Below are 13,284 nucleotides of genomic sequence, written 5' to 3'. Positions count from 1 at the left end.
TAATACTAACTGATTTATGCCTGGCAGGGAGAGGGAAGAACTGGCCAGACAGTCCTGATCTGAGGAAGGCTAAGCGAATGCCCGTGAAGGTGGTTCTCCCCAGGGCTCGGTGAACTGACCCCCTCCGCCAGGTATACTTGCCTAGGCTTGTCACAACCTGGGTCCGAAAATCCAAACGGTGTGCCTTTGTCAAGGACAGAGAGCCATCACGATGAGGGCCTGTCTCTGGATGATTCCTTGGCAGCCACAGATCAAGAATTACGAGGGTTAGGTGATAGGGCGTGACGGCTAAAGGCAGGCGATGGGAGTGCAGCTAGACCCAGGTTCAAATCCTGCCTCTATCACGCACCAGCTGTGCGGCTTAGAACAAGTTTCCTGATCTTTTGAAGTTTCAGTTTCCTCATTATAAAGTAGAAGTAAGTATAGCGTCTTCCCCATGGGAATTTTGGAAGAATCCAATAAAATAATCCATATAAAGCACTTAGGACAGTGCCTAGCCAAGGTATCCAGTGAATGTTGATTACCACTTTTACATGTAACAATAGCCAAGTACCTACTATGTGTTAACACTGGGCTCCAAGGCCACCCGTATTACTCAATCGAACTCTAATTAGAAGATGGTTACGAGTAAGAGCCTTGGGCCTCAGGCCTCATGATTCTGCAATAAAAGAGGGGAACTGTTAACAGAGAGGCCAGGCCAAAAGAGGTAAAAGCAGGTCAATTAGCCACCTAAATGTCGCCGACTTGCAAGGAAGGACAGTTAGGCTGAGGCAGATTCACAAGCGCACATGCAGGAGCATTTAGGTCCCAGGCGTTTCTTATTCATAACACTCAATTTTCTCGCAAGAGATCTTACAGACCGTCTTATACAAAATCCTCATTTTACGATGGAGGACCCCGAAGCCCAGGGGTCAGGGAGGCGGCCCCAGGCTTCACACTGGTGAGCGGCAGCCCGCGAGTATCTAATTATGTATTTAGAAAATGTGGAACTCAGAATTTCGAGGTCAGATCCTGGACAAGGCTCTGTTCCTAACCAACTAGGGAATTATTAGGCTCTTTTGAGATTCTCTGTCCTTGAGAGGGTGGCACACTTTTTCTGTAAAGTAAATATTTAGGCTTTCCAGGCTAGACGGACGGTCTCTGCTGCAACTACAGCAGCGTCTCTGTACTCAGCTCTGCTGTGGTAGCACCAAGACAGCCAGAGACAAGACACAAAGGCATTAATGTGGCTGTAGTCCAATTAAGCTTCATTTATGGGCACTTGAATCTCATAATTTTCAAGTGTCATGCAATATTCTTCTTCTTTGGGATTTTTTCAACCATTTAAAAATGTTTGCAGACAGCACAAAAAGTATTGGGCCTTGATTTGGCCCTTAGGCTATAGTTCGCTGAGCTCTGCTCTAGGAAATGAGCTCAAGAATATCTGCTCCACTTACTTCACTTTGAAATGTTTTACAAGTAAATATGTTAATTGCATAGGGAAGAATAGGGAAGCCCTGGTTTGACTATAGTTTGAAAAACCAGTGATCTAGAGAGTTTAGTTATACACATGTAATTAATGCAAACCAAGACTTTAGTTGTATATAAGTAATGTTATGTAGATGAAAAATGAACGTAGTTCTAGATTGCTTTAAGAGAAAAACAGCATCCAGGTCATAAGAAGAAATTATCCCAATATAATCTCCAACTCATGTGGCTCAGAACATGTGTATTTCTGAGAGCCAGCTTTAAGGAGACTATTAACAAATCTGGTGGTACCCCCTGGAGGGGGAATTAAGATGTTGAGAGGTCAAACGATGTTTGAATGAGGAGGAAAGGTTGAGACTTATCCAGAGAGCAGAAATAGAGCTAATGGGTCAAAAGAAGATAGACATCAGTTCAACAGACAAACTTCCTGGAGCTGGAACTGTCCAACAGTATCATGAGCTATCTCATACAGTGAGAATATTCAGAATATTCCCATCACTGGGAACATTCAAGTAGAAGCTGGCTGACCACCTATCAAGGATGCAGTATATTGTGCTACATGGCCTAGAAGACAGGGTCAGCTAAATGACCTTGAAGATTCCTTTCTGGCTCTAAAATTCTAGGAGTCTATACAATGAGTTAATGAATAGAAAAGCACTATGCAGAGACTTGATGTGCAAGACACTGGGAGCCTTCAGTGCCTCTATGTGAACCCTGTCCTCCCTACAGTCCTAAGACAGTGACAAGGTTCTCAGCCTGCCCAGCTCCCATCCAAACCAGTCTCACCACTAGCCCACGCAGCTCACTCCCCAGAGTGAGGGCTTCAGGAGGCACGTGGTGGGGGCCCAGGTAGCACTAAAAGTAGGACAGGCTGTGTCCTCGGCTCCTGCCTCAAGCTCAGCTTGATCTTGTGTTGGGGCCAAAGATTTCAGTAATTGGATTATCAGTGAAAGGGTGGAATCCAAGAGATGTATCACTTCAAAACAACAGCTAGTTCTTCAAAGGCAGATCATAGGAAGGAGAGAGGGGTAAAGAGAAACCTAGAAGGAGAATGGTATTCCCCAGCCTTCGTCCAGACAATCCCCAGAGTCAAGCCTTTCCTAGCTCTGAGTCTGGAGGCTGAGCAGACATTCTCACTCCCTGCCCCATTACCCTGTGCTTGGAAACCCATTTCTACTGACGTGAACTGACTTTGGGTGCTTGAGTGAAAAGACCGAGTGTCTTACCCTTCTCGTTCATCATCCGTGTTGTAATACACCTGTGGAACAAAACAATAGGCTTACTGTAGGTTGGACACAAGAAATGGAAATATATTACATGATGCACAGACTTTCCTAAGGCATTACACTGTCTCAGAAAAGACAAAAGACAAATCTGTTTAATGACGCTGCACATGTGTGTCTGAGGAAATATAAATTTAACCTCTTCCCAGTCTCCCTAGGGTTAATTCTTAGATTTTAATGAACTAAAATTGGAAATCAGATTACCTATAGCCCTGAGCCAAATCTTGCTTTTGACATTAAGGAAATATTTTAGCAAGATCTAAAAATCATGGTTTACAAAGGCCTTGGAGCAGGGCCTGTGAGTAACCAATCCCGTCCAGTCCACAGGAGAGCCGACTCCAGACAGAGTGCTTTGGAGAAGGGAGGGGAACAAGAAGTCCCCACGGCAGTAAGCCCAGGCCTCTGTTTTTTTCCCCAAAGGGACCTGGGTTACCCTGGCATCCCACGACCACAAAAATCTAGGAGTCAACTACCCTCAGGCCAGGAAAGGTCATTTAGCTCTAGGAGGTGTTCTGGCCAGAAGGAAAAGAGACTTCTTTCAGTGGTCAGCATGGCAGCAGGCAGAATCAGATTTAAAGACATTATGAAGCATCCTTATTATTTTATGCAACTCTGGAAATCCAGAGGGGATCTGCTATGTATGTTAAGTCCTCTTCATCCAATTATTTATGACAATTAATTGTGGGCCTTAAGAGACTTCTTTCAGTGGTCAGCATGGCAGCAGGCAGAATCAGATTTAAAGACATTATGAAGCATCCTTATTACTTTATGCAACTCTGGAAATCCAGAGGGGATCTGCTATGTATGTTAAGTCCTCTTCATCCAATTATTTATGACAATTAACTGTGGGCCTTTTGTGAACTTTAACTATGTGCTGCAGGACCATTTCCGTTTGGGTGAAGAATGATACTCAAATTAGTATCCAACATTCACACATGAACTTCAGAAGTCACCTCTGGTTCTGGTCCATTTCTTCACTGTCCCTGCTGCAGCCACCTGGGAGAGAAACAGCTGTGTCTAGACTGACACGCTCCGTGGAAACTCTCTCAAAGGCTCGTGGCAGTTCCTGGGAAGCTGCCAAACCCAAACTTAGTTACATAACAAAGCTGGTTACCAGGAACTCTTTGGGAATGAGTCATTCTAGGCATCAGCTCGGATTTCCACAGGGAACTTTTTCCTCTTAAACTTTTTAATGTCTGTGGTTGTATTGTATACTTTGTTTCTTCTTAAGCAGAGAACAATGAAGGTAAGACGTTTCCTCCCCACACCCCAGGTTTCAGTGTGGCATCAGAGCCCTGGGATGTGCTAGTAATGGGACTGTCTATTTAGATGCATAGAGAGTGACCCACATAAGCAAGGGAGCCTGAGCCATAGCACTGGACACACAACTGGATTCGGGGGGAAAGTTCCTGATGTTGGCTTGTCTTTCGCTGGTTTCTTTAAACGTGGCATAATACATCCACCCTGCTGCACCACCCTGGTAGGGTAATGCACAGCTCTCTGCAAAGGTGACTGGTGACCCAAAGCTGGAAGCAGCCATCTCTTAAGTGCCCTCCTGGCCTCCTGAGCAGCCTCTGCTGCACCGTCCCTATCACCTCCTTGCACTGTCATTTCTCCTCCTCGCATGTGATGACCCACTGTTTCTTCCTGGTTGGCTGTAGGGCTCATTGCACGAATTTAATTTTTAGACAGTGTTTCTCAAACTTTAGAGTGCATAAAAACTATCTGGAGAACTTCTCATAAATGCAAATTCCCAGAGTCCCCCTTCAGAGATTTTAATTTGAAAGGCCTGGGATGGAACTTGGGAACCTGCATTCTTATCAAGAACGCCTATGATCTGGGGGGTAGAGGGTTTACAAGCCACAAGTGGGGAGACGGTTCTTGAGGGTGTGAGGGAGGAATGATGTCCTCCCTGTGTTCAGGTGCCTTGAGGAAGGCTCATACCTGCCAAGTACATGGTATCCAGTGGGCTGATGCCTCTGCATCCCACAATTTCTCCCAAGCTCCCCTTGTCACTTCTTTTTAAAGGCATTCCCGACAAAAGCCACAGTGCGTAGCAGGACTTTAGTGTGAGGAGAGGGAGACGGAAGATCTCCACAGTGCCTGTACGTTGGGTTCATGCCCTCATAGGAGGTTTTGAGAACCGTCTGGTGAATGTACCAGCCCACAAGTGGATCAGTGAGATAATGAGGGAGCAGGGGACATGTGGGCTGAGCGTGAAAATCCTGCTCCCCAGGCCACGTCTTTGGTGCCTTCAGCATGGCTCGGAATGCTCACCGACCATGAAAGCTAAACAGCTGCTTGCTCCGCAGTTGTGCAGGGCTGCCACGTGGCTGATTTTACCAGGTTCACGCCTGCAGTGGTTACCACGGGCCTTCCTCCCCTACCCGCCCCTGCTCCCTTATGGTAAAACTGGCCCAGCTTTTGATCTGCCACAGCTAGCTCTCATTTTGCCTGTCAAAGTCAACCAAGCCCTGTCCCATGCCCACGTCTCACATCACGGCACTGCCCTCTTCCCTCCTGCCTCTGGACCCATCTCCCAAGGCTCCCAGCTTTTCTAAGAAAAGGCAGCCTTTAAAGTTCCAGCCAGCTACACAGTAGGCGCTCCCTTCCTTCGGCCAAGCAAGTTGATCAACCACAGGACATTCACGCATTGTTCTAGGGCACAAAAGAGTGTGTTCCTTTGTTGCCTGGAGCCCAGGCAAGCTCCCTAACTGAGCCCCTTAACTCTGACGCCAAGGCCACAGGGGAAGCCTGAGGCTCTTCAAGAACAGCCCCAGACAGCAGGACTTAACTTCGCAGTGCCCCAGGGGATGCTGATTGGGCTGCTTTGCAAATTGCTGCAACCAACCAACGGTAAAGGCTACACTTTCCTTCTGATTCAGCCACAGGCTAGGAGTCCAGCTCAGGACACGGAAGGAGCAAGTGAGGCCAGGGGACTGACAGTCACGAGCAGTCAGACTTGGTCACTTTTCCTCTTAGGATTCATTTACAGCTTTGTGTATTTCAGAGAAATCTTGCCAAGAGAACAGGTCAGGCTGTCAGTTTTGACACCGGGCTGAAGCCAGAATCACAACACTAAACAATAAGAGCAATTTAACTCAATTTTCCCCTCTCTCCTGGAAGGTGTGAACACCTAGCTTCAAAAAATCCCATGTATTTACAAAGACTGTAAATACACAAATCACCATCATGTTCTGGGGAATTAAAAAATACGAATAAAAATAGGTGCTGGCTCTCATAGCTTAATAAATCATAATATTCTTCCTTTCTTCTTTGTGTCCTTTTCCTATCAAACAAGTAAGACAAGATGGGAATGCTAAATTTCAGTGGAATGCACTCCAAGAAAAAACTATGGGTAATTTGTTGCCATGTTGTGTCAAAAACAGCAACTTTTAAAAAAAGCCCTGGTTGTACAACTGCTTTGTCTCATACACAAAATATTCTCCAGAAAGAGAAAGTTAAGTCGATAATGATTTCTGCTCCTAGACTAAGGTCAATTCTAATGAGTGTCTGAACACTTAGAATGGAAGAAAAACTGGAATGTGTCATTAGGCACCTATTTCTCAACAGACCTTTCCTCAGAGGACTCTTGAGTTTAAAAGAAAACTAATCAATACAAGAGTCACTAAACCCAACTGGTTTGGTGAAAGACAATTCTGGCTAACGCTGGGGAAGTAATTATCTCACACAATTTTAATTCATAACATAAAATAAATAATACTAAAGACATTACAAAAAATCACCCATCTCATAGCCCTACTCATCAAGTATTACAATTTGTCTTGTTCAAATTCAGGTATATATTTGGAATCACAGTATAGACACAAATGGCTATTGTACTTTTTCCCCACTGAACATTATCATAATGAGTTCCTATGTTGCTACATAGTTTTCATAATTATAATTTTAGTGGCTGCATAACATTTCATCAACTTGAGCTACCATAATGAGTTAATTATTGCATCTTTATATTATAATATTATTTCTATAATTTAACTTATAGATATACCTAGAAGACAGGAACTTTTTAAAAAAGGCTTGTCTACAATCTCATTTTTCTCTTGGTGTGAAATTATTTACCTATTCAATGGAAACTGTTAATTTACTAAGGGAAAAATTGTTGATAGAGTTTTATTTAATCAAAGAATTTTTCCTCTTGGAAGTTATGGGTACAGTTCAATTTCCCACCATTAGATGGCGCTCCATCGCATCAGGTGGATCCCACATGACAAAACTAACAAAACAAAACTTTTCTTACAGGTTATCAGCCTTCTTACTTTCTTCCTCTTTCATTGCTTTGTCAACACTTTGAGATTATCAGCTCACTCTCACCTTCCCTTTAGAAAGTTAGTTTCCTCTCCTGAGACATTCCTTTCTATAAAATTCCATTTTCTGTAGGGAACAGCTGACTTTTTGTTGAATTCATGGGTTTTATTTTTAAGATCAACAGTGCCTGAAGTGATGCTGTCTTAAGGCTCTACCAGCCCAGTGAATGGATGGCAGGCGGATGTTAGCAGGGAGGCCATACCTGTCCTGTCCTCTGCAGGTTTGCAAAGTGAACATCGGGTATGAAGAGGACGGGCTGGGAGTGCAGATCAGGCATTGTCTTGAAGTAGGTGATGTCGCTCTTCTTCTGTAACGGTATCGCCGCCAACTTCCCATCAGAGGCTGGACACGATCACAAAACCCATAAGTGAGAGGGTGGTGAATGACTAAGAACTCTCACCTGTAAGATCTAATCTTAGCTAAAGTTCATGATTGTCTCCTATGAAGCTTCCCAAACGCCATAGATGTGAACACACTTTAAAAGCCTCCCCTCTCCTATCACCAAACCACCAGAAAGAGTGTGGACTTGGCGTGAGCACTCCTGAGGGGGAGCTCCGGTCCCCTCTTGCCCTCCTGTCCCTCTCTGCGCCCTAGATTCCTTGTCTGGAGAAGGAGGATGTTGGTCTCCTTGACATTAGAAAATCCCTCCTAGTTCAAACATTGTGATCATGTGATTCTATTTACTTTTAACAGGGAGAGTTCACCCCTTCTCCACTGCTAGGGAAAAGCAAGCCATCCCTTGCATGTCCATATTTTACCTGCAACCCACTTCTTTTCACCCATTCCCCAGTGGACCTGGCCCAGACAAAGCCTACCCCTTCACAACCACACTCACAGTTGTTGCATTGGGTTTGGGAGGTCTGGCCTTTCCCCTTCTTCCTGTTCTGCTTCCTCTCTTCGTCTCGGATTTTTCTTTCTGCTCCCTGACAGGGAAAAACAAATGCAGACAACGCCAGGCATGTTACCAGAGCAACTGTCTGCACACAAGCCACAGGGATAAAAAACAAAACGTGGGGAGCAGAGCCAGGCAGCCCCGTTTCCATCCTCTGGCGAGGTCAGGCCTCCACTCTGAAGGCTGAGACTGCTCCTTAGTTTACACTACATTGTTGACCTCCAAGGGATCCCACTCTTCCCAGAGTTCCCCCTGTTCCCTCTCGCAGTGAAGCCGGTTAGTAATTTTACTGATTATAATAAAATGTTGTAGGAGGAAGCATCAGCTCGTTAACATCATTCCTGGGCACGGAGGGGGGGCATTAAAGTTGAGTGCGAATTCCCTATAAAATTTTTCCTTTGCTCGTTGGTATGGAACTATAAAAAATCATTACAGTAGGGGAAATGAGGGAGGGCATAAGTAAACTACACAGGATTTAAGATCATTTTGTACATACAAGTATGATTTGGGGTTTTGTCTTAATATGTTCATATGCTCTTGGAGATGGTGCTCATTTGACCCAATAGAAAAGAGGCTGGTCTATTTGCCTCCTTTTTGCTCCTCTGTTCCTTGTATTTTGACTTTTTCATTGGCTTCTCTTGCCAAATCCATCTGACTTAACCAGTTGACCGTCACCTTATGTCTCTTGCCTTCTTGGCCTTCCATGATTCTTTGAATATCTTCTCTTTCTGGTCAGCTTTGCTAACTCATTTTCCTCTTCTCACTTCCCAAATGCAGACATTCCAACACAGATTCCTTTTCTTTTCTCTCTCTCCATTCTTATGACAGAAGAATTCATCTACACCCATATTTCCATGATGCTCTAGACAGGTGACATCCGGATAGACACTCCCAGGCTAGACTCCTCCCCTAGATTTCAGATCTGCATTTACTGGTCCTGCCCTTTGTGGCAGCTATTTAAGGAATAGTAAAGTAAGGACTGGCCAGCAACCTCTACCCCTAGAAACTGCCCCCAAGTTATCACACACAAAAGAGATAGATTTGAGAGTATACAATTTACTCCTTCTGTTAAACACACACACAAATCGATTAAAAAGCAAAGGACAGGGGGACTTCCCTGGTGGCATAGTGGTTAAGAATCTGCCTGCCAACGCAGGGGACACGGGTTCAAGCCCTGGTCCGGGAAGATCCCACATGCCGCGAGCAAATAAGCCCATGCACCACAACTACTCAGCCTGCGCCCTAGAGCCCGAGAGCCACAACTACTGAGCCCACGTGCCACAACTACTGAAGCCCGCGCGCCTAGAGCTTGTGCTCCACAACAAGAGAAGCCACCGCAATGAGAAGCCCGTGCACCACAATGAAGAGTAGCCCCCACTTGCCGCTACTAGAGAAAGCCTGCGCGCAGCACTGAAGGCCCAACACAGCCAAAATTAAAAATAAATAAATAAATTTATTTTTAAAAAAGGCAAAGGACAAATTGGTGAAAATACTTGCAATAAAATATCATATAAAGTGTTAAATCATTAATATATAAATAATGATTCAAATGAAAAAAACAACTAACATACCAATAAAGACATAGACAAGAGCCATGAAATAGGCAATTCACAGAAAAGGACACACAAATGGTTTGAATTAAAATATTGAAATATAGAGTTTGCTTATCAAATTGGCTTTTTAAAAAAAGCTGATTCCCAATTCTGGCCAAAGTAAGGCCATGACACAACAGGGATGTATGGTCAATCAAGGTATCCATCATGGCTTTAGAGCTAATTCTTGAAGAATGAGTGATTACAGCTAATCCTGATGGGGTACTTCCTCTGTGGCAGGTGAGTTCTAAGAGCTTTACATAGGTAAGATTTGGATAGTTATAATAGTTTAATCAGATATTTTAAATATGCATTTTTATGTCAAAAAACTTCTTACTACCAAAAGGGAGTAATTATTTCACAGTGCTTCAAGTTTTGAATTGTCACTGATGTTTATAAACCATAGAAATTCATAGAAAGAGAGAGAAAAAATATAGAAATATTTCCTTTGGAAGTCTCTTCAAGATATACTAAGGTTTTGTAGAGTTTTTTGTCTAGATAACATATAATATTTTCAGAAAATAAAGTGTTAAATGCACAAACATGACTTTGTTCAAATGGGTGTGAAATATAAGCAAAAGGCCCCTATTATTCATTTTTATTGTGTCCATGTAAGACATTTTTCTCTGTATTTGAAAGTCTGTACAATATGGTATTTAATGTAAGTAGAAATATGGAAATTCATCTATAAAAATTACAACTCACCAAAGACACACCCCAAGGTTTGTCTAGCAATTTTATTTTTAAATTGGTGTTTTATTTTGTACAATTGCTATGAGAAAAAGGTCTGAAATTAATGTTTCAGGATTTATATATGTTCAATGTCAATTTTTAGGAAATAAAGTCACCTGTTTATTATTTTACAGGTATTCTTTGATATGCCAAACCCAAAGGATTAACATAAAACATAGAGTAGCTCTCCATAGAGCCTAGTCCTAGTACCACACCTACGTAAGAAATTTCCTGCCCAGGAGGCTCAGATATCGGCACACCAAAACAATTCTGATAGTATCCAAACTTAGGAGAACCACAGTTCTCATATCTAAAATAAAGTTTTGACTTCACAATGACCCAGGGCAGCTTTGATACATTCAATTAACATAGAGAAGGCATCCTTGAACATGACCTTCCAAGAATTCCTTTCCTTCCTTTGATTATTTCTGACCCAAAGCTTCTAGAAAATATTCTTTTCACTCTCATTAAAGCGCAAAAAAGTCTAGTTCTTCCAGAATAGTATATTTTCTGCAAACACCAAATTTATCATTTGAAAATAATTTCCCCCACTTATATGTTCACTATGGAGTGTTAAATTTGAAAAAAAAAATACGCCTGAGGATTTCCTGATTATATTGTGATCACTTTTGCCACCTCTTAAGAGGGGACGGCTATCTTTATTTTTTTATTTGACACTTAAATTGTTTCTCTTAAATTTATTTTAAGAATGAGGCCTTCAATAAAATGGACAACCTGGAAGAAATGGACAAATTCTAAGAAATGCACAACCTTCCAACACTGAACCAGGAAGAAATAGAAAATATGAACAGACCAATCACAAGTAACGAAATTGAAACTGTGATTAAAAATCTTCCAACAAACAAAAGCCCAGGACCAGATGGCTTCACAGGCTAATTCTACCAAACATTTAGAGAAGAGCTAACACCTATCCTTCTCAAACTCTTCCAAAATATAGCAGAGGGAGGAACACTCCCAAACTCATTCTATGAGGCCACCATCACTCTGATACCAAAACCAGACAAAGATGTCACAAAGAAAGAAAACTACAGGCCAATATCACTGATGAACATAGATGCAAAAATCCTCAACAAAATACTAGCAAACAGAATCCAACAACACATTAAAAGGATCATACACTATGATCAAGTGGGGTTTATCCCAGGAATGCAAGGATTCTTCAATATATGCAAATCAATCAACGTGATACACCATATTAACAACTTGAAAGAGAAAAACCATATGATCATCTCAATAGATGCAGAGATAGCTTTCGACAAAATTCAACACCCATTTATGATAAAAACTCTCCAGAAAGTAGGCATAGAGGGAACTTTCCTCAACATAATAAAGGCCATATATGACAAAACCACAGCCAACATCATCCTCAATGGTGAAAAACTGAAACCATTTCCACTAAGATCAGGAACAAGACAAGGTTGCCCACTCTCACCACTATTATTCAACATAGTTTTGGAAGTTTTAGCCACAGCAATCAGAGAAGAAAAAGAAATAAAAGGAATCCAAATCGGAAAAGAAGGAGTAAAGCTGCCACTGTTTGCAGATGACATGATACTATACATAGAGAATCCTAAAGATGCTACCAGAAAACTACTAGAGCTAATCAATGAATTTGGTAAACTAGAAGGATACAAAACAAATGCACAGAAATCTCTTACATTCCTATACACTAATGATGAAAAATCTGAAAGTGAAATTAAGAAAACACTCCCATGTACTGTTGCAACAAAAAGAATAAAATATCTAGGAATAAACCTACCTAAGGAGCCAAAAGACCTGTATGCAGAAAATTATAAGACACTGATGAAAGAAATTAAAGATGATACAAATAGATGGAGCGATATACCATGTTCTTGGATTGGAAGAATCAACATTGTGAAAATGACTATAGTACCCAAAGCAATCTACAGATTCAATGCAATCCCTATCAAACTACCACTGGCACTTTTCACTGAACTAGAACAAAAAATTTCACAATTTGTATGGAAACACAAAAGACCCCGAATAGCCAAAGCAATTTTGAGAAAGAAAAATGGAGCTGGAGGAATCAGGCTCCCTGACTTCAGAGTATACTACAAAGCTACAGTAATCAAGAGAGTATGGTACTGGCACAAAAACAGAAATATAGATCAGTGGAACAGGATAGAAAGCCCAGAGATAAACCCACGCACATCTGGTCACGTTATCTTTGATAAAGGAGGCAAGAATATACAATGGAGAAAAGACAGCCTCTTCAATAAGTGGTGCTGGGAAAACTGGACAGCTACATGTAAAAGAATGAAATTAGAACACTCACTAACACCATACACAAAAATAAACTCAGAATGGATCAAAGACCTAAATGTAAGGCCAGACACTATCAAACTCTTAGAGGAAAACATAGGCAGAACACTCTATGACATAAATCACAGCAAGCTCCTTTTTGACCCACCTCCTAGAGAAATGGAAATAAAAACAAAAATAAACAAATGGGACCTAATGAAACTTAGAAGCTTTTGCACCTGTGTGCAAAAAGGAACGTGTGTGATGAGGAACATACCCATAGGTTTTAAAGTAAGACTGACATATATACACTACCAAATGTAAAATAGATAGCTAGTGGGAAGCAGCCGCATAGCACAGGGAGATCAGCTTGGTGCTTTGTGACCACCTAGAGGGGTGGAATAAGGAGGGTGGGAGGGAGGGAGATGCAAGAGGGAAGAGATATGGGGACATATGTATATGTATAACTGATTCAATTTGTTATAAAGCAGAAACTAACACACTATTGTAAAGCAATTATACTCCAATAAAGATGTTAAAAATAAATAAATAAATAAAATAAAATAAATAAGAGATAATTGAGGTGACCACCTAGAGAGGTGGTATAGGGAGGGTGGGAGGGAGACGCAAGAGGGAGGAGATAGGGGGATGTATGTATATGTATAGCTGATTCACTTTGTTATAAAGCAGAAACTAACACACCACT

The 13,284-nt window shown here is 42.0% G+C and overlaps 1 protein-coding gene across 5 annotated transcripts in view; it reads right to left on the bottom strand.

Annotated features, from left to right (window-relative positions):
• GRHL2 (grainyhead like transcription factor 2) overlaps positions 1–13,284 on the bottom strand; it is a 175,604-nt gene that overhangs the window by 24,641 nt on the left and 137,679 nt on the right. For all 5 annotated transcript variants that reach the window (XM_082434309.1, XM_082434307.1, XM_082434305.1 and 2 more), the window contains exons 10-12: positions 7,915–8,002; positions 7,282–7,421; positions 2,694–2,725 (exon numbers count right to left, since the gene is read on the bottom strand). In XM_082434309.1, the coding sequence (XP_082290435.1) occupies positions 2,694–2,725; positions 7,282–7,421; positions 7,915–8,002 (260 nt within the window). The remainder of the gene's footprint in view (positions 1–2,693; positions 2,726–7,281; positions 7,422–7,914; positions 8,003–13,284) is intronic.

Source organism: Balaenoptera physalus (genome assembly GCF_965194825.1).
Source record: "Balaenoptera physalus genome assembly, chromosome: 17".
Classification (NCBI taxonomy): Eukaryota; Metazoa; Chordata; class Mammalia; order Artiodactyla; family Balaenopteridae; genus Balaenoptera; species Balaenoptera physalus.
This window is presented reverse-complemented; position numbering and strand designations above follow the sequence as displayed.